This window comes from Corythoichthys intestinalis, chromosome 8, assembly GCF_030265065.1.
Source record: "Corythoichthys intestinalis isolate RoL2023-P3 chromosome 8, ASM3026506v1, whole genome shotgun sequence".
NCBI lineage: Eukaryota > Metazoa > Chordata > Actinopteri > Syngnathiformes > Syngnathidae > Corythoichthys > Corythoichthys intestinalis.
Window position 1 is genome coordinate 1,455,014 of NC_080402.1, and position 26,935 is coordinate 1,481,948.

Consider the following 26,935-nt stretch of genomic DNA (forward strand, 5'->3'; position numbering starts at 1 on the left):
TCCAGCGGCGGTGAAAGCGCCGAGCTCTGACCTGGACGGCTTTCTGAAACTTGACGCAAAAGTCATGAAAGATGCGGAATCCCTCGTCCAACTTGAAGGCATCCCTGTCTTCGCAGAAGAAGTCCACCAGCGCATCCCCTTCACGGCGAAGCTCCTGATGTCGACGGTTCAGATCCGCCAGCGTCCGAGACGAACTCTGAACGCATTTGGGATGTTGGAGGGGATGATGCAAGTTGACGGACAGAGGAACAGACCTGCAGGAAAGGCTCCAGTTGACGCAACAAGTCCGAGTCTCCCCGCGTCTTCTCCTCCAGCATTCGGATCCGGGCGGACAAGGACGACAACTCCAGCTCTGTGTTCTCCACGGAGATCCTGCCTCGCAAGACGGACACAATAAGAATTTTAATGAAACTAGTAGCTCATTTACTGCCATTGTCGTCGCTGTCAAAACGGATTGGACTTGTAGCGCCGTCAATGGCACTAAACAAGAGCAAGCCAGATTTCTAACTTTTTGAAGTTTTTCTGCTTTCTTTGTTCTGGTTTACCTGGCTGCACTCTGGACATGGCTAAGTTTTTCTGGCAACTTCAACAGTGTCTCGTCCTTTTTCTTAGCCTCCTAAGAACCAAAAAAAAAAAAAAAAATCAATAATTAACTTTTTCATGCATGAAGCTCCAGCTCCTCCTGCAGGATGCCAAGGTGTTCCCGGGCCAACCAAGAGACATAGTCTCCCCAGTGTGTCCTCAGTCGTTCCCGTGGTCTCCCGCCCGTGGCACATGCCCGGAGCACCTCTCCAGGGAGGCATTCGAACCAGATGCCTGAGCCACCTCAACTGGCTCCTCTCAATGCAGAGGAGTAGCAGCTCGACACAGAGTCTCTCCCGGATGACCGAGCTTCTCACCCTATCTCTAAGGGAGAGCCCAGACACCCTGCAGAGGAAACTCATTTCGGCCGCTTGTATCCAGGATCCTGTTCTTCTGGTCACGACACACAGCTTGTGACCGTAGGTGAGGGTAGGAACATAGATCGACTGGTAAAATGAGAGCTTTGCCTTTCGGCTCAGCTCTTTCTTCACCATGACGGACCCGTGCAGAATCCGCATCACTGCGGACGCTGCACCGATCCACCTGTCGATCTACTGGTGAACAAGACCCCAAGATACTTGAACTCCTCCACTCTGGGCAGGATCTAATCCCCGACCCAGAGAGGGCACGCCACCGTTTTCCGACTGAGGACCACGGTCTCGCATTTGGAGGTGCTGATATTCATCCTGACCGCTTCACACTCAGCTGCGAACTGTTCCAGTGAGAGTTAGAGGTCTCGATGAGGCCAACGGCATCACATCATCTGCAAAAAGCAGAGGTGCAATGCTAAGGCCACCAAACTGGACCCCCTCAACGCTTCGGCTGTGTGTAGAAATTCTGTCCATGAGGATTATGAACAGAACCGGTGAAAAAGGGCAACTTTGGCCAACCCTCACTGGGAACAAATTCGACGTACTGCCGGCAATGCAGACCAAACTCTGACACCGGTTGTACAGGGACCGAACAACTATTACCAAGGGGCTCGGTACCCCGTACTCCCGGAGCACGGCCCACAGGACTCCCCGAGGAACACGGTCGAACGCCTTGTCCAAATCCACAAAACACATGTAGAGAAGTTGGGCGAACTCCCATGCACCCTCAAGGACTCTGCCGAGGGTATAGAGCTTTGAAAAACCACATTGTTCTTCCTGAGACTGAGATTCAACATCCCGACAGACCCTCCTCTTGGGAAATGTCATGGAATTGGCATGATTTCTAATGCTTGGTTCGCCCCCTACTGGCTCTTTGGGGTAAGTATTGTAAACGTGATTTATTTGTGAGCATTTTGGCTTATTTAATTTGGCATTATTTCAAATTGTATTCACGTTTTATCCACTAGAGGGAACTGATGCTCTTGGAACAGGACTGGTGATGGTTCATTTCTATATTTCCAGTCGGAGTTCTGTGATTTTGAAGTATTTTTTGGGTTAAATATGGTGCTATTATCAGAGTTTATATAGATGAGTTATGTGGTTATGAGTGATGAGGTTATATAGTGTAATATTAAGAGTGTTGTTGAGAAAAAATATACACCATTTACCATATACCAAACACAAATAAAGGAATTTTACTATCTGAGTCTTTGTCTTGAAAAGCCCCATCTAACAATAGCTCCTATTGTTACACACCTGATAGCATGCTAGCTAGCAGACTGCAAACAGATCATTCCGGGTGTGACATCATTATCATCTGTTTTTTAGTGGGCGGGGCGAGAGCAGTTGAGAAAAGAAGGCTCATTTTTGTGCTGATGTCACGTTTTTATGGATGAATTTGTGTTTCAAATGTGCTGCGCTATCGTCTTCAATCACTCACTGTAGCATCTGTCCACATTTGTATATCTTTCTAGTGACAGTAGTGGCACCGGAACCCGGAAGGCTTATGAAAAATTCAAATGAATACCAGTGTACCATGGCCACAAAGTGCAAAAGGTTCATCCCCGGCTTGTTGGCTTTGGTGTCGGCCAGCGAGAGCAGCGACGACAACTTGAAGCCCGCCGCGTTGCCGGCGTAGCCTCCCTGAACAAACGCAAAATCAGTCGCAACATCAAACTCGCGCCGCCCGCCCGACGTGGGTCCACGTACCGCGTTCAGGATGTTTCCGGCCTGCAGCACCAGGTGCAAAATGGCGTGGAGCTCCTCGCAGCCCATTAACTCTGGCGGGCAAAAAAAAACTGTAAAAACGTACAGATGCTAGATAGATACCGCGATTGGACTAGGCCATCTTCGTGTCACTTCCCGTTGATTTTTGAGCATTTCCTGTCACTTCCTACTTATAATGTTGGTTTTGGGTCACTTTTTGTTGATTTTGAGTCACATCCTGTTCATTTTGGGGTATTTTCAGGTAACATCCTGTTGATTTTTGGGCATATTCAGGTCACTTCCTGTTAATTTAAGGACACTTCTGGGTCACTTTTTGTTGATAAGGGTTGATTACTGTTGATTTATAGGACTTTTTGAGTCACTTCCTGTTAGTTTGGGGGGATTTCCAGGTCACTTCCTGTTGATTTTGGAGCATATCGGGTCACTTCCTGTTGATTTCGGTGCATATTCAAGTCCTTTTCTGTTGATTTTGGGGCATTTCCAGGTCACTTCCTGTTGGTTTTGGGTCACTTTTTTATTTTGAGTCACTTCCTGTTAGTTTTGGGGAATTTTTAGGTCACTTTCTGATGATTTTGGGGCATATTCAAGTCATTTCCTGTTGATTTTGCAGCATATTCTGGTCACTTCCTGTTGATTTTAGGGAATTTTTGGTCACTTCCTGTTGATTTTGGGTCACTTACTGTTGATTTAAGGGAATTTTGGGGCCACTTCCTGTTAGTTTGGGGGCATTTCCAAGTCACTTCCTATTGATTTTGGAGCACATCATGTCACTTCCTGTTGATTTCAGGGCATATTCAAGTCATTTCCTGTTGATTTTGGGGCATATGTGGGTCACTTCCTCTTGATTTTAGGGATTTTTTTTGGGTCACTTCCAGTTAATTTTGGGGCATTTGCAGGTCACTTCCTGTTGATTTAAGGCAATTTTTGGGTCACTTCCTGTTAGTTTGGGGGCATTTCCAAGTCACTTCCTGTTGATTTTGGAGCATATCATGTCACTTCTTGTTGATTTCAAGGCATATTCAAGTCATTTCCTGTTGATTTTGAGGCATATGTGGATCACTTCCTCTTGATTTTAGGGATTTTTCTGGTCACTTCAAGTTGATTTTGGGGATTTTCCAGGTCACTTCCTGTTGACATTGATCACTTCCTGTTGGTTTTGGGTCACCTTTTGTTGATTTTGAGTCACTTCCTATTAATTTTGGGGCATTTTTAGGTCACTTTCCATTGATTTGGGGGCATATTCAGGTCATTTCCTGTTGATTCTGGGTTATATTCAAGTCATTTCCTGTTGATTTTGGGGCATTTCCAGGTCACTTCCTGTTGGTTTTGGGTCACCTTTTGATTTTGAGTCACTTTCTGTTAATTTTGGGGCATTTTTAGGTCACTTTCCATTGATTTGGGGGCATACTCAGGTCATTTCCTGTTGATTCTGGGTTATATTCAAGTCATTTCCTGTTGATTTTGGGGCATTTCCAGGTCACTTCCTGTTGGTTTTGGGTCACTTTTTTATTTTGAGTCACTTCCTGTTTGTTTTGGGGAATTTTAAGGTCACTTTCTGATGATTTTGGGGCATATTGAAGTCATTTCCTGTTGATTTTGCAGCATATTCTGGTCACTTCCCGTTGAGTTTAGGGAATTTTTGGTCACTTCAAGTTGATTTTGGGGCACTTCCTGTTAATTTTGAGCATTTTCAGGTCACTTCCTATTGATTTCCGGGTATATTTGGGTCACTTCCTGTTGATTTTAGAGGATTTTTGGTCACTTCAAGTTGATTTTGGGGATTTTCCAGGTCACTACCTGTTGATATTGGCCGCTTCCTGTTGGTTTTGGGTCACCTTTTGTTGATTTTGAGTCACTTCCTGTTAATTTTGGGGCATTTTTTAGGTCACTTTCCGTTGACTTGGGGGCATAATCAGGTCAAATCCTGTTGATTTAGGGACATATTTAGGTCACTTCCTGTTGATTCTGGGTTATATTTGGGTCATTTCCTGTTGATTTGGGGGAATTTTTGGTCACTTCAAGTTGATTTAGGGGGCATTTCCAGGTCACTTCCTGATGATATTCCACACTTCCTATTAGTTTTGGGTCACTTTTTGTTGATTTTGAGTCACTTCCTATTAATTTAAGGCGAATTTTTGAGTCACTTCCTGTTAGTTTGGGGCATTTCCAGGTGACTTCCTGTTGATTTTGAGGCATATCCAAGTCACTTCCTGTTGGTTTTGGGGCGTATTTTTGGTCACTTCAAGTTGATTTTGGGGCACTTTTTGTTGATTTTGAGTCACTTCCTGTTAATTTTGAGCATTTTCAGGTCACTTCCTATTGATTTCCGGGTATATTTGGGTCACTTCCTGTTGATTTTAGAGGATTTTTGGTCACTTCAAGTTGATTTTGGGGATTTTCCAGGTCACTACCTGTTGATATTGGCCGCTTCCTGTTGGTTTTGGGTCACCTTTTGTTGATTTTGAGTCACTTCCTGTTAATTTTGGGGCATTTTTTAGGTCACTTTCCGTTGACTTGGGGGCATAATCAGGTCAAATCCTGTTGATTTAGGGACATATTTAGGTCACTTCCTGTTGATTCTGGGTTATATTTGGGTCATTTCCTGTTGATTTGGGGGAATTTTTGGTCACTTCAAGTTGATTTAGGGGGCATTTCCAGGTCACTTCCTGATGATATTCCACACTTCCTATTAGTTTTGGGTCACTTTTTGTTGATTTTGAGTCACTTCCTATTAATTTAAGGCGAATTTTTGAGTCACTTCCTGTTAGTTTGGGGCATTTCCAGGTGACTTCCTGTTGATTTTGAGGCATATCCAAGTCACTTCCTGTTGGTTTTGGGGCGTATTTTTGGTCACTTCAAGTTGATTTTGGGGCACTTTTTGTTGATTTTGAGTCACTTCCTGTTAATTTTGAGCATTTTCAGGTCACTTCCTATTGATTTCCGGGTATATTTGGGTCACTTCCTGTTGATTTTAGAGGATTTTTGGTCACTTCAAGTTGATTTTGGGGATTTTCCAGGTCACTACCTGTTGATATTGGCCGCTTCCTGTTGGTTTTGGGTCACCTTTTGTTGATTTTGAGTCACTTCCTGTTAATTTTGGGGCATTTTTTAGGTCACTTTCCGTTGACTTGGGGGCATAATCAGGTCCAATCCTGTTGATTTAGGGACATATTTAGGTCACTTCCTGTTGATTCTGGGTTATATTTGGGTCATTTCCTGTTGATTTGGGGGAATTTTTGGTCACTTCAAGTTGATTTAGGGGGCATTTCCAGGTCACTTCCTGATGATATTCGTCACTTCCTATTAGTTTTGGGTCACTTTTTGTTGATTTTGAGTCACTTCCTATTAATTTAAGGCAAATTTTTGAGTCACTTCCTGTTAGTTTGGGGCATTTCCAGGTGACTTCCTGTTGATTTTGAGGCATATCCAAGTCACTTCCTGTTGATTTTGGGGCGTATTTTTGGTCACTTCAAGTTGATTTTGGGGCACTTTTTGTTGATTTTGAGTCACTTCCTGTTAATTTTGAGCATTTTCAGGTCACTTCCTATTGATTTCCGGGTATATTTGGGTCACTTCCTGTTGATTTTAGAGGATTTTTGGTCACTTCAAGTTGATTTTGGGGATTTTCCAGGTCACTACCTGTTGATATTGGCCGCTTCCTGTTGGTTTTGGGTCACCTTTTGTTGATTTTGAGTCACTTCCTGTTAATTTTGGGGCATTTTTTAGGTCACTTTCCGTTGACTTGGGGGCATAATCAGGTCAAATCCTGTTGATTTAGGGACATATTTAGGTCACTTCCTGTTGATTCTGGGTTATATTTGGGTCATTTCCTGTTGATTTGGGGGAATTTTTGGTCACTTCAAGTTGATTTAGGGGGCATTTCCAGGTCACTTCCTGATGATATTCGTCACTTCCTATTAGTTTTGGGTCACTTTTTGTTGATTTTGAGTTACTTCCTATTAATTTAAGGCAAATTTTTGAGTCACTCCCTGTTAGTTTGGGGCATTTCCAGGTGACTTCCTGTTGATTTTGAAGCATATCCAAGTCACTTCCTGTTGATTTTGGGGCATATTTTGGTAACTTCCTGTTGATTTTAAGGAATTTTTGGTCACTTTCAGTTGATTTTGGGACATTTCCCAGTCACTTCCTGTTGATAATGGGTCACTCCCTGTTGGGTTTGGTCACTTTTTGTTAATATTGAGTCACTTATTATTATATTTGGGTCATTTCTTGTTGATTTAGGGACATATTTAGGTCACTTCCTGTTGATTCTGGGTTATATTTGGGTCACTTACTGTTGATTTTGGGGAATTATTGGTCACTTTCCGTTGATTTTGGGGCATTTCCAGGTCACTTCCTGATGATATTGGTCACTTCCTGTGAGTTTTGGGTTCCTTTTTGTTGATTTTAAGTCACAGGAATTTTTGGGTCACTTCCTGTTAGTTTGGGGCCTTTCCAGGTCACTTCCTGTTGATTTTGGGGAATATTTTGGTAACTTCCTGTTGATTTTAGGGAATTTTTGGTCACTTCCAGTTGATTTTGGGACATTTCCCAGTCACTTCCTGTTGATAATGGGTCACTCCCTGTTGGTTTTTGTTCACTTTTTGTTGATATTGAGTAGCTTCCTGTTAATTTTGGGGCATTTTCAGGTCACTTCCTGTTGATTTCCAGGTATATTTGGGTCACTTCCTGTTGATTTTGGGTAACTTTTGGTTACTTCTTGTTGGTTTCGGGGCATATTTGTGTCACTTGGGGATAATTTAAGAACACTTCTTGGTCGGTCACTTTCTGTTGACTTTGCGCCATTTCACAGTCACTTCCTGCTGATATGAGATCACTTCCCATTGTTTTTGCAGCATTTCTGGGTCGCTTCTGATGATGAAAAAGCAAGCGCGTTTGAAAACGAGCGAATTGACGACAAAGTGACGAGTGAAGACGTTGGTCCCCCGTGGGACATCTAGTTTTACAAGTACACCCGTGATGTACGATGCCTTTGTAAGCGGACACGAGAAATGCAAAAAGCTCCCGCTGCTCGGCGGGATCATATGTCGGGCGTGAGCTCACCGGAAAGCCGACACCGGCGAGGCACAAAGACGGCGTGGCGCAATTAGGCTTACCTCCGGCGGCGACGCGTAGCACGTCCACGTCGCGACTCAACAGCGCGCACGACGGGGCGAACTCCTCGCCCAGCACCATGGCCTCCATACGCACCTCCAACCTGAAAAGTGGCGTCGAAAACATTTCATAGGGTAATCTAGAAAATGCAATTGAAAGTTTGACATGTTCCAAAGTTGGAACAAATCAGACACTTCCTGTTAATTTGGGGGCATTTCAGTGTTACTTCCTACTGATTTATTTGCATTTTCGGGTCATATCCTGTTGATATTGAGTCACTTCCTGTTGATTTATGGACATTTCGGGGTCACTTCCTGTTCGTTTGGCACCATTTTGGAGTCACTTCCTGTTGATTTGGTCGCACGTCGGGGTCACTTCATGTTAATATCACGTCACTTCCTGTTGATTTATGGACATTTAGGGGTCACTTCCTGTTCATTTAATTGCACGTCAGGGTCACTTCCTGTTAATATCACATCACTTCCTGTTGATTTATGGACATTTAGGGGTCACTTCCTGTTCATACCAGGTCACTTCCTGTTCATTTGGCACCATTTTGGAGTCACTTCCAGTTGATTTCGGGACATTTCTGGGTCACTTCCTGTTACTATCACGTCATTTCCTGTAGAGTTATGGACATTTCGGGGTCACTTCCTGTTCGTAACAGGTCACTTCCTGTTCATTTGGCGCCATTTTGGAGTCACTTCCTGTTGATTTGGTCGCACGTCGGGTCATTTCCTGTTAATATCACGTCACTTCCTGTTGATTTATGGACATTTCAGGGTCACTTCCTGTTCATTTATGGAAATTTCGGGGTCACTTCCTGTTCATATCAGGTCACTTCCTGTTCGTTTGGCACCATTTTGGAGTTACTTCCTGTTGATTTGGTCGCACGTCGGGGTCACTTCCTGTAAATATCACGTCACTTCCTGTTGATTTATGGACATTTAGGGGTCACTTCCTGTTCATATCAGGTCACTTCCTGTTCATTTGGCACCATTTTGGAGTCACTTCCTGTTGATTTCGGGACATTTCTGGGTCACTTCCTGTTAATATCATGTCACTTCCTGTTGATTTTGGGACATTTCTGGGTCACTTCCTGATCATATCACGTTACTTCCTGTTGATTTATGGACATTTCAGGGTCACTTCCTGTTCGTTTGGCACCCTTTTGGAGTCACTTCCTGTTGATTTGGTCGCACGTCGGGGTCACGTCCTGTTAATATCACGTCACTTCCTGTTGATTTATGGACATTTAGGGGTCACTTTCTGTTCATATCAGGTGACTTCCTGTTGATTTGGGGACATTTCTGGGTCACTTCCTGATCATATCATGTCACTTCCTGTTGAGTTATGGACATTTCAGGGTCACTTCCTATTGATTTATGGAAATTTGGGGGTCACTTCCTGTTCATATCAGGTCACTTCCTGTTCATTTGGCACTATTTTGGAGTCACTTTCTGTTGATTTGGTCACTTCCTGATATTGCCACGTCACTTCCTGTTGATTTATGGACATTTCGGGATCACTTCCTTTTCAAATCAGGTCACTTCCTATTCATTTGGCGCCATTTTGGAGTCACTTCCTATTGATTTGGGGAAATTTCTGAGTCACTTCCTGATCATATCATGTCACTTCCTTTTGAGTTATGGACATTTCGGGGTCACTTCCTGATCTTATCACGTCACTTCCTGTTGATTTACAAACATTTTGGGGTCACTTCCAGTTCATATCAGGTCACTTCCTGTTCATTTGGCGGCATTTTGGAGTCACCTCCTGTTGATTTGGTCAAACACTTCCTGTTAATATCACCTCAGTTCCTGTTAATTTATGAACATTACTAGTCACTTCCTGTTGATTTATGGACATTTTGGAGTCACTTCCTGTTCATATTGCGTCACTTCCTGTTGATTTGGGAGCATTTTTGGGGTCACTTCCCGTTGATATCAGGTCACTGTCTATTTATTTGGGAGCATTCCAGTTGATATTGAATCAGTTCCTATTGATTTCGGGGTATTTTGGGTTCACATCCTGTTGATATCTTGTCGTTTTCTGTTGATTTGGGGACATTTCAGGGTCACTTCCTGTTCCCTAACTGTTAATTTGGGGCGATTTATGGTCACTTCCTATTGATATCAAGTCATTTCTTGTTGATTTGTGGACATCCCGGGGTTACTTCCTGTTCATATCAGGCCACTTCCTGATGATAAAATGTCACTTCCTATTGATTTGGTTGCATATAAGGGTAACTTCCTATTGCTATTAGGTCACTTCCTGTTGATATGGTTGCATATAAGGGTCATTTCCTGTTGATAAAAGGTCACTTCCTGTTGATTTAGGGGAATTTAGGGTTGCTTCCTTTTGATATCAGGTCATTTCCCATTGATTTGGGGACATTTCAGGGTCAGTTCTGGCATATATCAGGCAACTTCCTCTTGTTTTGGGGGCATTTAGGGTCAATTCCTGTTGATATTGAGTCATTTCCTGTTGATTTGGTGGTATTTCGGGGTGACTTCCTGTTCATATCAGGTCACTTCCTGTTGATATAAGGTTTATTTTGGAGCAATTCAGTGTTACTTCCTGTTGATTTGGGGGTATTTTGGGGAGACTTCCTGTTCATATCAGGCCACTTCTTGTTGCTATCAGGTTTATTTGGGAGCATTCCATGGTCACTTCCTGTTGATATTGGGTCACTTCCTGTTCATAGTAGGTCACTTCTTCACAGCCGGCACTCAGAGTTTAAATGAATTGGACGTTAATCGTTATCAATGGCGGGCCATTCATTTTGGATCACTTCCTCATTAATGTTAGGGTCTTGACAGATCACTTCCTGTTGATTTTAGGTCACTTCCTCCCTGCATATTTTGGCCCATTCGAGTGTCAATTCCCGTACATTCAAAAGTAACTTGAACAACAATGACATTCGATCAATGTATCGGGAAGTACGGTCTCGGTCGCGAAGCTAGCTCGGTGCCGAGCCTGCCGATACGATGAAGATATGCTCGGACTCACCGCGGCACTTGGATGAGCAGGAACATAAAAGAGTCGGCCAGCGGCAACTTGTCCGGGTCGCCTCGGAACGCCCGCAGCTTCGCCGTCTGAAGGCAAAAGAGGCGTGGATTTTATCGTTAACATTTTCCAAAGGTGGCGAAAGACGGACCTCGTCGGCATCGGGCAGCAGCTTGAGCAAATCTTTGAGGGGTTGCGCTCCGTAGGCGCCGCCGCCGCTTCCTTGCCGGATGTCCTCCACAATACGTGCGTTGGACCTGAAACGGCACAGGTGATTAGTGAAATCGCTGTGGCAGGTAAACACCTAAGACTAAGGTCACTTCCTGTCAATTTGGATGCATTTCGGGGTCACTTCCTGTTGATTTTAGATCATTTCCTGTTGATTGTAGGGCATTGCGGATCACTTCCTGTTCACTGGTCACTTCGTAATGATTTTGGGGCATTTGTAAGTCCCTTCCTGTTGATTTCGGGTCACTTCCTGTTGATTTGGTGCCGTTTCGGGGTCACGTCCTGTTGATTATAGATCATTTCCTGTTGATTGTAGGGCATTGCAGATCACTTCCTGTTCACTGGTCACTTCCTATTGATTTTGGGGCTTTTGTAAGTCACTTCCTGTTGATTTCAGGTCACTTCCAGTCAGTTTTGGGGCCTTATGAGTTTACTTCCTGTACATTTTGGATCATTTCTTGTTGATTTTAGAACATTTCCAGATCACTTCCTGTTAACTGGTCACTTCCTGTTGAATTTGGGTCACTTTCTGTTGATTTTGAGTCACTTCCGGTATGTTCTGGTGTTGTTTCGGGGTCACTTCATTTGATTTTGGATCATTTCCAGTTGATTTTTGGAGCATTTTTTAGATTAGCTCACTTCCTGTTCAATCGTCACTTCCTGTTGATTTTGGGGTATTTGTAGGTCACTTTTTTGTTGATTTTGAGTCACTTCCGGTTCATTTTGGTGTTGTTTCGGGGTCACTTCCTGTAGATTTTTGATCATTTCCTGTTGATTTTAGGACATTTCCAGATCACTTCCTGTTCACTGGTCACTTCCTGTTGAATTTGGGTCACTTTCTGTTGATTTTGAATAACTTCTAGTACGTTTTTGGGCATTTCCAGGTTGACTCCCTGTATATTTTGAATCATTTCCCTCTTGATTTTAGGGCATTTTGAAGCCACTTCCATTTCAATTGTCACTTCCTGTTGATTTTGGAGCATTACAAGATCACTTCCTGTTGATTTCGGGTCACTTCCAGTCGGTTTTGGGGCCTTATGAGTTCACTTCCTGTACATTTTGGATCATTTCTTGTTGATTTTAGGACATTTCCAGATCACCTCCTGTTCACTGGCACTTCCTGTTGAATTTGGGTCACTTTCTGTTGATTTTGAGTCACTTCAAGTACGTTTTGGCGTTGTTTCGGGGTCACTTCCTGTAGATTTTTTGGGGACATTTTTGGATCACATCACTTCCTGTTACACTGGTCACTTCCTACTGATTTTAGGGAATTTGTAGGTCAGTTCCTGTCGATTTTAGGTCACTTCCAGTAGGTTTTGGGACATTCTGAGTTCACTTCCTGTACGTTCCGCATCATTTCTTGTTGATTTCCAAATCACTTCATGTTCAGTGGTCACTTCCTGTTGGTTCTGGTGCATATCTAGGTCACTTCCTGTTGATTTTGAGTCAGTTCCAGTACGTTTTGGGTCATTCCAAGTTATATATTGTTGATTTTAGGACATTTCCAGAATCAGTTCTGAGTCACTGGTCATTTCCTGTTAATTATGAGACATTTCTAGGTCTCTTTCTGTTGATTTTGAGTCACTTCCGGTATGTGTCTTGGTGTTGTTTCGGGGGTCACTTCATTTGATTTTGGATCATTTCCAGTTGATTTTTGGAGCATTTTTTAGATTAGCTCACTTCCTGTTCAATCGTCACTTCCTGTTGGTTTTGGGGCATTTGTAGGTCACTTTTTTGTTGATTTTGAGCCACTTCTGGTTCATTTTGGTGTTGTTTCAGGGTCACTTCCTGTAGGTTTTGGATCATTTCCTGTTGATTTTTGGGGCATAGCCAGATCACTTCCTGTTCACTGGTCACTTCCTAATGATTTTGGGGCATTTGTAGGTCACTTCCTGTTGATTTTGAGTCACTTCCAGTACGTTTTGTGGCATTCCAAGTTCACTTCCTGTACGTTTAAGATGATTTCTTGTTGATTTCCAGAATCAATTCCCGTTCACTGGTCGCTTCCTGATGGTTTGGGGACATTTCTAGTTCACTTGCTGTTGTTTTTGGGTCACTTTCTGTTAATTCTAAGTCACTTTTTGTTGATTTTGAGTCATTTCTGGTACATTTTGGTGTTGTTTCATGGTCACTTCCTGTAGGTTTTGGTTCATTTCCTGTTGATTTTCGGGCCATTTGTGGATCAGATCACTTCCTGTTCACTCGATACTTCTTAATGATTTTGGGGAATTCATAGGTCACTTCCTGTTGGTTTTGAGTCACTTCTAGTATGTTTTGAATCATTTCTTGTTGATTTCAGGACATTTCCAGATCACTTCCTGTTCACTAGTCACTTCCTGTTGATTTTGGGGCATTTCTAAGTTACTTCCTGTTGGTTTTGAGTCACTTCCGGTACATTTTGGTGTTATTTCAGGGTCACTTCCTGTAGATTTTGGTTCATTTCCTATTGATTTTGGGGCATTTGTAGGTTACTTCCTGTTGGTTTTGGGTCACTTCCGGTACATTTTGGTGTTATTTCAGGGTCACTTCCTGTAGATTTTGGTTCATTTCCTATTGATTTTTGGGCCATTTTTAGATCAGATCACTTCCTGTTCATTCATTACTTCCTAATGATTTGGGGGAATTCATAGGTCACTTCCTGTTGATTTTCGGGCCATTTGTGGATCAGATCACTTCCTGTTCACTCGTTACTTCCTAATGATTTTGGGGAATTCATAGGTCACTTCCTGTTGATTGTGAGTGACTTCTAGTATGTTTTGAATCATTTCATGTTGATTTTAGGACATTTCCAGATCACTTCCGGTTCACTAGTCACTTCCTGTTGATTTTGGGGCATTTCTAAGTTACTTCCTGTTGGTTTTGGGTCACTTCCGGTACATTTTGGTGTTATTTCAGGGTCACTTCCTGTAAATTTTGGTTCATTTCCTATTGATTTTTGGGCCATTTTTAGATCAGATCACTTCCTGTTCATTCATTACTTCCTAATGATTTGGGGGAATTCATAGCTCACTTCCTGTTGATTTTCAGGCCATTTGTGGATCAGATCACTTCCTGTTCACTCGTTACTTCCTAATGATTTTGGGGAATTCATAGGTCACTTCCTGTTGATTGTGAGTGACTTCTAGTATGTTTTGAATCATTTCTTGTTGATTTTAGGACATTTCCAGATCACTTCCGGTTCACTAGTCACTTCCTGTTGATTTTGGGGCATTTCTAAGTTACTTCCTGTTGGTTTTGGGTCACTTCCGGTACATTTTGGTGTTATTTCAGGGTCACTTCCTGTAAATTTTGGTTCATTTCCTATTGATTTTTGGGCCATTTTTAGATCAGATCACTTCCTGTTCACTCGTTACTTCCTAATGATTTGGGGGAATTCATAGGTCACTTCCTGTTGATTTTCGGGCCATTTGTGGATCAGATCACTTCCTGTTCACTCGTTACTTCCTAATGATTTTGGGGAATTCATAGGTCACTTCCTGTTGATTGTGAGTGACTTCTAGTATGTTTTGAATCATTTCTTGTTGATTTTAGGACATTTCCAGATCACTTCCGGTTCACTAGTCACTTCCTGTTGATTTTGGGGCATTTCTAAGTTACTTCCTGTTGGTTTTGGGTCACTTCCGGTACATTTTGGTGTTATTTCAGGGTCACTTCCTGTAAATTATGGTTCATTTCCTATTGATTTTTGGGCCATTTTTAGATCAGATCACTTCCTGTTCACTCGTTACTTCCTAATGATTTGGGGGAATTCATAGGTCACTTCCTGTTGATTTTCGGGCCATTTGTGGATCAGATCACTTCCTGTTCACTCGTTACTTCCTAATGATTTTGGGGAATTCATAGGTCACTTCCTGTTGATTGTGAGTGACTTCTAGTATGTTTTGAATCATTTCTTGTTGATTTTAGGACATTTCCAGATCACTTCCGGTTCACTAGTCACTTCCTGTTGATTTTGGGGCATTTCTAAGTTACTTCCTGTTGGTTTTGGGTCACTTCCGGTACATTTTGGTGTTATTTCAGGGTCACTTCCTGTAAATTTTGGTTCATTTCCTATTGATTTTTGGGCCATTTTTAGATCAGATCACTTCCTGTTCACTCGTTACTTCCTAATGATTTGGGGGAATTCATAGGTCACTTCCTGTTGATTTTGAGTCACTTCCAGTACGTTTTGGATCATTTCTTGTTGATTTTAGGACACTTCCAGATCACTTCCTGTTCACTGATCACTTCCGGTTGATTCTGGGGAATTTCTATGTCACTTGCTCTTGGTTTTGTGTCACTTTTTGTTGGTTTTGGGTCACTTCCGGTACCTTTTGGGGTTGTTTCAGGGTCACTTCCTGTAGGTTTTGGTTCATTTCCTGTTGATTTTCGGGCCATTTTTAGATCAGATCACTTCCTGTTCACTCGTTACTTCCAGTACGTTTTGGATCATTTCTTGTTGATTTTAGGACACTTCCAGATCACTTCCTGTTCACTGGTCACTTCATGTTGATACTGGGGCATTTCTAAGTCACTTCCTGTTGATTTTGGGTCACTTCCTGTTGGTTTGGGGAATTTACAGGTCACTTTTTGTTGATTTGGAGTCACTTCCAGTACATTTCGGGGTCACTGCCTGTGCATTTTGGATCATTTCCTGTCGATTTTGGGGCATTTTTAGGTCGCCTGTTGATTTTGTCACTTTCAGTTGATATGGGGGAATCCTGGATCATTTCCTGTTGCTTTTGGGCCACATTTTGATGATTTTGAATCACTTCCAGTACGTTTTGGGGCATTTCCAGGTTGACTCCCAGTATATTTTGAATCATTTCCTGTTGATGAAGTCACTTCCAGTTTAACGGTCACTTCCTGTTGATTTTGGAGCATTACAAGGTTGGTTTGGGGGAAATTACGGGTCACTTTTGGTTGATTTTAAGTCACTTCCAATTGATTTTGGGGAATTCCGTATCACTATTTGTTGGTTTTAGGTCACGTTTTGTTGCTTTTAACTTTTAACTTCCAGCACGTTTCGGATCATTTCCTGTGGATTTGAGAGCTTTTTCATATCACTTCCTGTTCATTGGTCACTTTGTGTTGATTTGGGGCATTTGTAGGTCACTTCCTGTTGGTTTTGAGTCACTTTTTGTCCATTTTGAGTCAATTCCAGTACGTTTTGAGGCACTTCAGGATCCTTTCATGTACATTTTGGAATCCTGCGTCACTTACTTATTAACTCATTGGCTGCCAACTATTTTGACTGGGATTCAATCCAAACGGATTGGACATCTAGGACTGTTCATGGCAGCCAATTAGTGCCTTGTAAAGGTTTTAAAATGAAAACAAAAAAGATCATTGGTGCACAAAAGGGTTAAAGGCACTTACTTTTTGAACTGCTTGAGGAATATGCCGACATTGATTCCCCTCTTGGAGTCCAGGATGCTCATCTGCAAGCACACGAGAACTCAGAAACTTTCACTTTTTTTTGGCGCCTTGAATTTTTTTGATGGCACAGGAAATTGCTACATTTTTATTAATTTCAATAAATGGGGGGAAAAACTTTTTCTTCAAACAGGCAAGTCAGAATGGTGTCCATAGAAACGCCGAAGACTCTTCCTGTTAATTTGGGAGCATATCAGGGTCACTTCCTGTTTATTTCTGGTCACTTCCTGTTCATTCTAAATCACTTTCTGTTGATTCTAGTTCATTCCCATGTAAGTTTCTGCTGACTTCAGGGTATTTCCAAGTCACTCCCTGTTGTTTTTAGGGCATTTCTCATTGCTTCCTGTTTATTTGGGGCCATCTTAGTCATTTTGAATCACTTCCTGTTGATTCTGGGACATTCCCGGGTCACTTCCTGTTGATTTCTGGTCACTTCCTGCTGACTTCAGGGCATTTCCAGGTCACTTCCTGTATTTTGGGGGCATTTCTGCATCACTTCCTGTTCATTTGGGGCCATTCTGTTCATTCTGAATCTCTTCTTGTTGTTTCTGAGACATTTCTGGTAACTTCCTGGTGATTCATTGCATTTCCAGGTCACTTCCTGTTGTTTTCAGGGCATTTCCGCATCACTTCCTGTCTATCAGGCTACTTCCTGTTAATTTGGGGTCATCCTGTTCATTTTGAATCCATTCCTGTTGATTTTGGGACATTCCCGGGTCACTTCCTGCTAACTTCAGGGCATTTCCATGTCACTTCCTGTTCTTTTCGGGGCATTTCTGCATCACTTCCTCTTCTTTTGGGGCCATCCTGTTCATTTGGATTCTCTTCCTGTTAATTCTGGACATTTCTGGTCACTTTTTGTTGATAATAGGTCACTTTCTTTTGTTTTGGAGGCATTGTGGGGTCACTTCTTGTTGATTTGGGGTCATCCTGTTCATGCTGAATCCCTTCCTGTTGATTCTGGGACATTCCCGGGTCACTTCCTGCTGACTTTAGGGCATTTCCAGGTCACTTCTTGTTGTTTTCAGGGCATTTCTGGTCATTTCCTGTTCATTTTGGGCCATCATTTTCATTTAGAATCCTTTTCTGTTGATTCTGGGATATTCTCGGGTCACATCCTGTTGATTTCTGGTCACTTCCTGCTGATTTCAGGGCATTTCCAAGTCATATCCTGTTGTTTTCAGGGCATTTCTGCATCACTTCCTGTTCATTTGGGGCCATCCTATTCACTTTGAATCCCTTCCAGTTGATTCTGGGACATTTCTGGTCACTTCCTGCTGACTTCACAGCATTTCCAGGTCACTTCCTGTTATTTTGAGGGCATTTCAGGGTCACTTCCTATTCATTTCGGGCCAACCTGTTATTTTAAATCCCTTCCTTGGATCATTTCATTTCCACTTCCTATTCACTAGCCATTTCCTGTTGATTTTCAGTCACTTCAAATTGATGTTGGGTAATTATGAATCACTCCTTGTTGGTTTGGGGTCAGTTTTTGTGGAGTTTGAGTCACTTCCAGTATAATTTGGAGTATTCCGGGGTCACTTCCTCTACATTTTGGATCATTTCCTGTTAGTATTAGGGCATTTCCAGATGATTTTGGGCCATTTCTAGGTCATTTCCTGTCGATTTTCAGACGCACATCATCTTTCAAGCCACATGGCGATGACATCACCCGCACACTTGCGGTAACCCTTGTTCCAAAGTGCGGCAGTGAATCCTCTCCCTTGTTTTTACCTGAAGTCATACAATGATGGCTGAACTCACCCCCTCCTTGGCGACATCTTTAAAGGCTCGGGGGCGGGAACCGGGAGCGCGGGGCACCGCCCCTAGGCCGCCCGTCCCCGCCTCCTCCTTCTGGCTGAAAAGCTCCTCCACGGAGCGCGCGTCGATCTGATAGCGCTGGCGCCGTCCCGCCAGCGTCCATATGTTGGGCCGCTGCCGGACCTTCTCCTCGGGGATGGGCTTCCAGAAGAAGCTGCGCACCCGACGCTTCTTTCTGCTCGGCGCGGGGGCCGGCGGCGGAGGCGGCGCCGGGGGCGGAGCCGCCGGGACACCGGCGTCCGCGTCGCCCGGCATCGTTTTCTAACAACTTTGCCCTCGCTCTACGTCCATCGCTCAAAACGGCGCTGAAAAAAACAAAAAGTCCATAATCATCAAACGTATCCGTACTATGACCTTGTGAAATCACCGCTTACCATTGACAGTGATCGACGTCCAATCCGTTTGAAGCAAACGGCGAGCACCTGCGTCAAATGGATTGGACTTCTACTAGTCATTAAGTCATTGAAAATTACAGCCCCTTCCAAAATGGCCCCAGGGCAGCCATGTTGGTAGGGGCAAAGTCAATGCACCCTCCCACTACTTGTGATAAACTGTCAAAAGTTTGGAAAAGCATCAAAGTACCAATACTGAAATGTTGTATCCGAATATGATATTGGATTGCAGAAGTATCAATATGTTTTTGGTCTAGTGCTGCAACGATTAATAACTCGAGTATTCGATAAGAAAAAAATATTCAAATTAAATTTTTTTGCCTAGAGTATTCGTTTAATTAAAGTGCCATTGTAATGGTTTATTTTGAAAGTGTTTTCATCTAATTTTATTGATTAGGGTGGATACACTTCCTCTGGTCTGCCTCTTTTCACATGGCTGAATCTAACTGCTCCCTGTTAAGACCAATGTAAGTTAAGTTTTTGTTTGAGCTAATGTTTTTTCAGTGCATTCATAATTTAGTTTATAGGTATATTTAGCCGTTTTTTTGTGGGAATATGTGTCTGAACCATTTCTTTAGAGCATTGTAAAAAAAAAAAAAACTTGAGCATTTTGGAGCATTTAAGCTAGCGGACTTTTTCTATGTAAGTTAGCCAATTGTTCTTTTGTTTTACATAGATCCTCATTTTTTAAAATAAATTTATACCATTTGAGGCTCAGCTCAGGTATTTTAATTTTTCATGTTCCTTATCCGATTACTCGATTATTCGAACTAACTAGTCCATCGATTAATCGACTACTAAAATATTTGATAGCTGCAGCCTTATTTTGGTCACCAGAAATTTCTTGTCATGGCAGAGATTTTGGATTTTTTACAACTTCCTTTTGATTTTGGAGCATTTCTAGGTTATTTCTGTTGATTTTGGATTACCAGTCCTTCCGATGGTTTTGGGTTGTTTTTTTTGTTGATTTTGAGTGACTTTCTGTACATTTTTGGGCTTCCCGAGGTCACTTCTAGGACATTTTTGGCCATGTCCTGGGGATTTGAGGGCTTTTCCAGGTCAATTCCTGTTCACTAGTGTCTTCTGGTTGATTTTGGAGAATTTACAAATCACTTCCTGTTGGTTTTCTGTTGATTTGGCGCACTGTTTGTTGATTTTGAATCACTCCCAGTACGTTTTGGTGCATTCTGGGGTCACTTGCAAATGAAAATGAACATTTCTACCGTGAAAATCAAAAACTTGGGGGGGAAAAAAGCACCCAAAAATGAAATTAAAAAAGCCAGGATTTTTTTCCCTTTTTTTTCAAAACAGGATAAACTTCTTCCCGGTTGATTTAGGGGAATTTACGAATCACCTCCTGCTCGTTTTGGGTCACTTTCTGTTGATTATGAGTTGTTTTTTGTTGATTTTGAGTCACTTCCAGTCCGTTTTGGGGCATTCCACGGTCACTTCCTTTTGATTTTGGATCACTTCCTGTTGTTTTTCGGTTACTTTTTGTTGATTTTGTATGTTTTTGGGGTTCCCGAGGTCACTTCTAGTACATTTTGGGCCATTTGCTGTGTATTTGAGGGCATTTCCAGGTCAATTCCTGTTCACAGGTGGCTTCTGGTTGACTTTGGAGAATTTACAAATCACTTTCTGTTGGTTTTGGGTCACTTTCTGTAGATTTTGGCTCACTTTTTGTTGATTTAAATCACTTCCAGTACGCTTTGGGGCATTCTGGGGTCACTTGCAAATAAAAAACAACATGTCTACTGTGAAAATCAAAAACTGGGGGAAAAAAAACCCACCCAAAAAAAAAAAAAAAATAATAATAATAATAACAATAAGGCAGGAATTTTTTCCTTTTTTGCGAAACAGGATAAACTACAAAGACAAAAAAATAAATAAAAATAAACACAAAAACTGCAAAAAAAGCAAAAAGGCGACATTTTTCTTTTTTGCTAAACAGGATAAAGTACAATTAAACGGCAAAAAAAAAAAAACTAGAGCTGTCAAAATTATCACGTTAACAGGCGGTAATTCATTTTTTAAATTAATCACGTTAAAATATTTGACGCAATTAGCGCACATGCCCCGCTCAAACAGATTAAAATGACAGCAGCGTAATGTTACTTGGTTTTTGGTGTTTGGCGCCCTCTGCTGGCGCTTGGGTCCAACTGATTTTATGGCTTTCAGCACCATGAGTGAGCATGGTGTAATTAGTGGCATCAACAATGGCGAGCTATTAATTTATTTTTTGATTAATTTTTTTTTTACAAATTTTAATAAAACGAAAAGATTAAGAAGGGTTTTAATATAAAATTTCTATAACTTGTACTAACATTTATCTTTTAAGAACTCTTTCTATCCATGGATTGCTTTAACAGAATGTTAATGTTAATGCCATCTTGTGGATTTATTGTGATAATAAACAAATAGAGTACTTATGTACCGTATGTTGAATGTATATTTCTGTCTTGTGTCTTATTTTTCCATTCCAACAATAATTTACAGAAAATATGGCATATTTTATATTATGCCAATATATATATTTTAAGCTGTAATTAACTCGATTAAAAATTTTAATCGTTTGCCAGCCCTAAAAAAACACGCAAAAACTGCAAAAAAAAAAAAAAAAAAAAAAAAGGCGAGATTTTTTTTTCTTTTTTGCAAAACAGGATAAACTACAAATAAACACAAAACTGAAAAAAAAAAATTCAAATACAGTGAAAAAATAACACGTCTACCATGAAAATCAAAAATTGGGAGATAAAAGCACCTAGAAAAAAAAAGGCGAGATTTCTTCTTTTTTGCAAAACAGGATAAACTACAAAAATTAACCCAAAATAAAAACATGTAGACAACAGAGTTGAAATAGATTGGACGTCTATGGACGTCAGTGGCAGCTGATCAACAAATAATAAAAGTGTGACGTCTGTTCTTGTCCCCTTCAATTTCTGTAATCCCTTGATCCCACAATAACGTGCTTCTTTTTTTCCCCCTTCTACGACGAGCATTACGTAAGAGTCCGCTAACGTAGGTAGGTCCCGTGAAAAACAAGTGTCACATCTAACGAGCGTTCCCACGGCGACCCGGACGCCCGGCGGGCCCCGGGGCCTCACTTGGAGCCTCTCGGGAAATTGGAGGGATTAACAGAGGCACCTTGACCTTGAAGTGGAACACATGTTGAGAGAAATCTAAAATACATGTTAAATAACCATCCAGAATAAAAAAATAAAATATTCACTGTTATTTCCTTACTCTGAAATGCCCCAAAATGGGCAAAAATGGATCCTGGAATGTCTTGACATCATCAGAAAGTGATCTAAAATCAACAAAAATGCTCTCTAAAACCAACAGGAAGTGATCTGTAAGTCCCTCAAAATCAGCATGAACAGGAAGCGACCTGGAAATTCCCTCAAATCCACAGAAAATGATCCAAATTGTACAGGAAGTGACTCAAAATCAGCAAAAAGTCACTCAAAACCAAAAGGAAGTGATCCGTAATTTCCCCAAAATCAACCAGAAGAGACAAGTGAACAGGTCAATGCTCTAAATCAGACATGTCCAAAGTCCGGCCCAGGGGCCAAATGCGGCCCGTGGTCGGATTTCATCCGGCCCCCAGCCTCTGTCATAAAATCAATAATGTCTGGCCCGCACACAGACTTAATAAATTGGTCAGCAGTTCTGCTACAAGTATATGAAGTAGCTTACACACTAAATGCTGCTCCTCATTTACCCACTAAAAGGGAGCAGCACTCTAAGCAACATTGCCACATGTGACCCTTTACTCCCAATTTTCTAAAATCTCGACAATCAACAACAACAAAAGTTGACTGCAACGGCTGGCACTTCAAGGATAGGCGGAAACTGGGCTATTTCGTCACTAAAATACGCAACAAGTTCAATAAAGAGTTCAAAAAGAGGCGATATTACCAAACAAGACACGCTGACATGTACGACAAGATTTCAGGGTAGATACGTAGCGAGAAACTGAAGCAACTTGAATCTAGTTTAATTTCACAGCAGCAGTATTTCGCAAGAGCCCAAGAGTCGAAAGAGAACGCCACAAAGACTATTAGCAAAATTGTTGAAATTATTAATTAAAAAAAAAAAAGTAGTGCTGCAACGATTAATCGATTAAATCGAGTATTTGATTAGAAAAAAATATTCAAACTAAATTTTGTTGCTTCGAGTATTCGTTTAATTAAAGTGGCATTGTAATGGTTGATTTTAAAAGTGTTTGCATTTAATTTTACTGTTGAGGGTTGATACAATGCCCTCTGGTCTGCCTCTTTTCACATGGCTGAATCCAACTGCTCCCTGTTAAGACCAACATAAGCTAAGCTTTTGTTTGAGCGAATGTTTTTTAATGCATTCCTAATTTAGTTTGTTGGTATATTTAGCCGTTTTTTGTGGGAATATGTGTCTGAACCACTTGTTGAGAGCATTGTAAAAAAAAACAAAAAAACTTTAGCATTTTTATAGCATTGAAGCTAGTAGACTTTTCTATCCAAGTTAGCCAATTGTTCTTTTGTTGTACACAGATCCTCATTTTTAAAAAAAATTATATCGTTTGATGCTCAGCTCAGGTGTTTTAATTTTTCATGTTCCTTATCCGATTACTCGATTATTCGGACTAACTAGTCCATCGATTAATCGACTACTAAAATATTAGATAGCTGCAGCCCTATAAAAAAGCAAATGTGACACACAGAACGGCTTGCTAAAATTTGCTTAAATATATTGTTCTACGTAAAGGACGTCAGCCAAGGTCGGCCCCCCACATTTTTACCACACCAAATCTGGCCGCCTTTGCAAAAAGTTTGGACACCCCTGCTCTAAATCAACAGGAAATGGTAAAAAATACACAGGAAGTGACCCCAGAGTTCCTCAAAATGTACCAGAAGTGACTCTAAATCAACAAAAGTGAATCAAAACCAACAGAAAGTGATGTGTGACTTCCCCAAAACAAACTGGAAGCGACCCATGACCTGGAAATGCCCCCAAATAAACAAGGAATAAGGCCTGAACATGCTCGAAAACTCACCAAAATTTGCACATAAATGCGGCTCCACGTAAATTTCCATAATTTTGGAACGTTGCGAAAAAATGTCACAAAATGGCTCAGTGGCGCCCCTTTGAATTTTTAAAAAAAGGCCTCTCCATTTAGGTTTTTTCAAGGTAGAGCGATGAAATTGGAGGAGTCGATACCTTGTGCAAAACTGCTCATAAACGTCTCTGGCACCCATATTCCAAACACAACAGGAAATTGGATATTTGAATTTGATTGAATGTTGACGGGGAAGTTCAAGTTTGAACTCCAAGACAAGTATCAACTCAAGAGCTCAAATGAGAAATGAATCAACACAGCCAAGGATTGCCTGCTTCGAAGACTTTATAGAAAACAAGATATGTATCTAGTAGAGGTGAAACGAGTACTCGAGCAACTCGAGTAACTCGAGTTTAAAAACTGATCTGAGTAATTTTATTCACCTCGAGTAATCGTTTATTTTGACAGCTCTAAGCATCGCGTTTTACTCGGACTACTTTTAACGCGGGACAACGCGCTGTCACGTGCGGAGAGGAAGAAGGAAGAAAAAAAACTTACTGCAGCCGACAGCCGCCACAAACGACGCCGACGTTGCTAAGTACTAGCCCGCACGATGCTACGTTGGTACAGGTAGCTCTGATGCGTCTCATAGAGATCACATGTATGTTGAACTAGATGCGAAATGACAGACTTGGCCGCGTCTGGGCAGCGTTAGTAAATAGCCGCCATTTTAAAGCAGTAGAGCGCTAATAAATAAGATTAACATTACTGTCGCTACTAGCTCACGTAACGTTAGCCCTGCGGAGGGCTAGGTTTCAATTAATTATGACCACAGTCGATGCGTGGCTAACGTGTCTTACATACAGGCTTTAACATAACATAGCATTGTGGAGTGATGAGGGTGTAAAATAAAAACTTAATCATGCTAACTATCAATTTTAGCTAAGTAGTCATTGCTGGATAAAACACCAAGTAGCACTGGTCCCTAATGTGCTCCAATACAGCCTGTATCATACATTTATTTTGAACATTGCGAAAACTCAAAAATCCTAACAGGACTTACAGTTTAGACTAACTTAAAACTTAACTAGAACTTAAAAATGGCTTGACACAAAGAGAAATTCAATTGAAACACGTGGGAAAAAAATCCTAACTTTTAAGTGATGTGTGTTATCGAGCGTAACGGCATTTTTAGGTAAGATATATATATATATTATTTTTTTTTTTTTTTTTTTTAATAAGATCTAAAAGTTTTTTGAGTGAAAGCAGTGAATTAGTCTTTTTTTAAATTCTAGTTACATCTGATATGCAATTGTTGGCTGTTTTCAACAATAGACATTGAAAATAAAGACAATGATTGACTGAAAATGGTTCAAGATTAGATGAAACGTCTTGTTTTCTCATGTATATTTAAAATTGCTCTTCACCTAAAAATATATTTGTTTTATCCGATTACTCGATTAATCGATAGAATTTTCAGTCGATTACTCGATTACTAAAATATTCGATAGCTGCAGCCCTAGTATCTAGGGTACAATGGTGTGCTCCAGCCAGGTGCTGTGAACACGCAAGGAGTACAATGAGAATACACAAGTCAAGGGTCTATAAGCTTGTTGAAAGGGCGTTGCTTACTATGAAACGATACCTACGAAAATGAGAACAGTGAATGAGAATATCAATTGAATGGGAATAACAATTTGTCAAGGACAATTGTCGTGATAGTAATTTATAAAAATGTTTAGTTGGCACATAGCCTACTGTGTGTATGTGTATTGACTGGACTACATTTCCAGGGGTCTGCATTATATATATATATATATATATATATATATTAGGAGAACAAGTATTTGATACACTGCCAATGGGAAAACCCATTAGCAGTGTATCAAATACTTGTTCTCCCCATATTTTTTTTTTAAAGGGATCCTCTATTTTTAAGACAAGTAATTCTTAAAAGATAAATGTTCGTATGAGTTGTAATAATTTAATATTAAAACCCCTCTTAATGTTTTTGTTTTAATAAAGTTTGTAAAGTTATTTTAAGTGATAGGTCGCCATTCTTCAACATGTCGTCAGTTCTACCCTTCCTATTTGAATTTGAACCAGATCTGAAAAGTGAAGAGCAGGACAGCACTGTCGGTCATTCACAAGACGAGCTTGAGGGAAAAATGCGTGCAGCAAATACCTGATAAAACAAAAGTTGGGCAAAACTGGTGATGCACTCGCTTCAAGTGAGTCTCAATGGCAACAGAGCGAGAGAGTGCTGTTGGGAACTCCGGTTGGGAGCGAGACTGTATGCTGTTGGGAACTCCGGTTTTATTAACAGATATTCAAGGTAAGCATATTGCGTTTTCAAACTTATCCCAATATAATTATGTAGATTGTTAGCATCCAGAGCTGTCGCGTGCTTACAGTACAGGCCAAAGAGCACACCTTGTGTAATCCATGTCTTGTACATTGTAACGCATGGTAGCTAGGATACATGTATAAAAGAACCAAAAAGGGGAGAAGCTTCCACTATGCACATTTATTCACAAATAAATATTTCCACCTTGACCACTCCACTCTTCCCTCGGGAGCTCAGCAGTACGCAAACTTCGTTCCCTGATGAACTCCAAGATTGTTGTAAGGTCCACGTCAGAGTCACTGTCGTCACTGTAGCGTGCCATAGTGCTTTGATTATTTGGTATGATTTGGGGGAAACTCCCACGAATAACAGTCAACTAAAAAAAGATAGCAATAGTAATCCAAATCCGCGTTTTTTACTCACTCGAAGATCCAGGAATTAGACCGATCCCACAGCAATTTCGCAGCCGTCGATTCCACAAAATAGACTGACCCGAAAAGCCGCTGTGGGACCGACGAATCAAAAAAATGGACAGATCCGAAACCAATATTGCAGACGCGGTGGGACCGTCGGATCCAGAAAATAGACGGATCCCTTACTTGACTGAGGATCCAGGAAAAATGTTCGGGCGCCAGTTGTAACGCGTGGTGGGTACGGTACGTGCATACAGGGACCAAAAGGGGGGAGAAGCTTCCACTTTTGCACATTTATTCACTAAAAATAATAATTCCACCTTGACCACTCACTTCACTCCCCTTGTTTCCATTTGACTGGAAATTGCATCCAAAAGCAGCGCATCGTGGCATTTTACTTGGCGAGTTTAGGCAGCAATAAGCAATTGTTGAACACTCTACAAATTTGGAAAAATACCAATGACGTCATCACTGCGAGT

The 26,935-nt window shown here is 41.3% G+C and overlaps 1 protein-coding gene across 1 annotated transcript in view; it reads right to left on the minus strand.

Annotated features, from left to right (window-relative positions):
- Nucleotides 1-26,935, minus strand: part of fhdc1 (FH2 domain containing 1) — a 43,067-nt gene that overhangs the window by 3,199 nt on the left and 12,933 nt on the right. Inside the window, exons 2-11 of the mRNA XM_057843371.1 lie at nt 18,213-18,574; nt 16,392-16,453; nt 10,957-11,062; nt 10,809-10,894; nt 7,799-7,899; nt 2,664-2,734; nt 2,490-2,597; nt 546-616; nt 255-372; nt 32-196 (exon numbers count right to left, since the gene is read on the minus strand). Coding sequence (XP_057699354.1) covers nt 32-196; nt 255-372; nt 546-616; nt 2,490-2,597; nt 2,664-2,734; nt 7,799-7,899; nt 10,809-10,894; nt 10,957-11,062; nt 16,392-16,453; nt 18,213-18,524 — 1,200 coding nt within the window. The 5' untranslated portion in view covers nt 18,525-18,574. The remainder of the gene's footprint in view (nt 1-31; nt 197-254; nt 373-545; nt 617-2,489; nt 2,598-2,663; nt 2,735-7,798; nt 7,900-10,808; nt 10,895-10,956; nt 11,063-16,391; nt 16,454-18,212; nt 18,575-26,935) is intronic.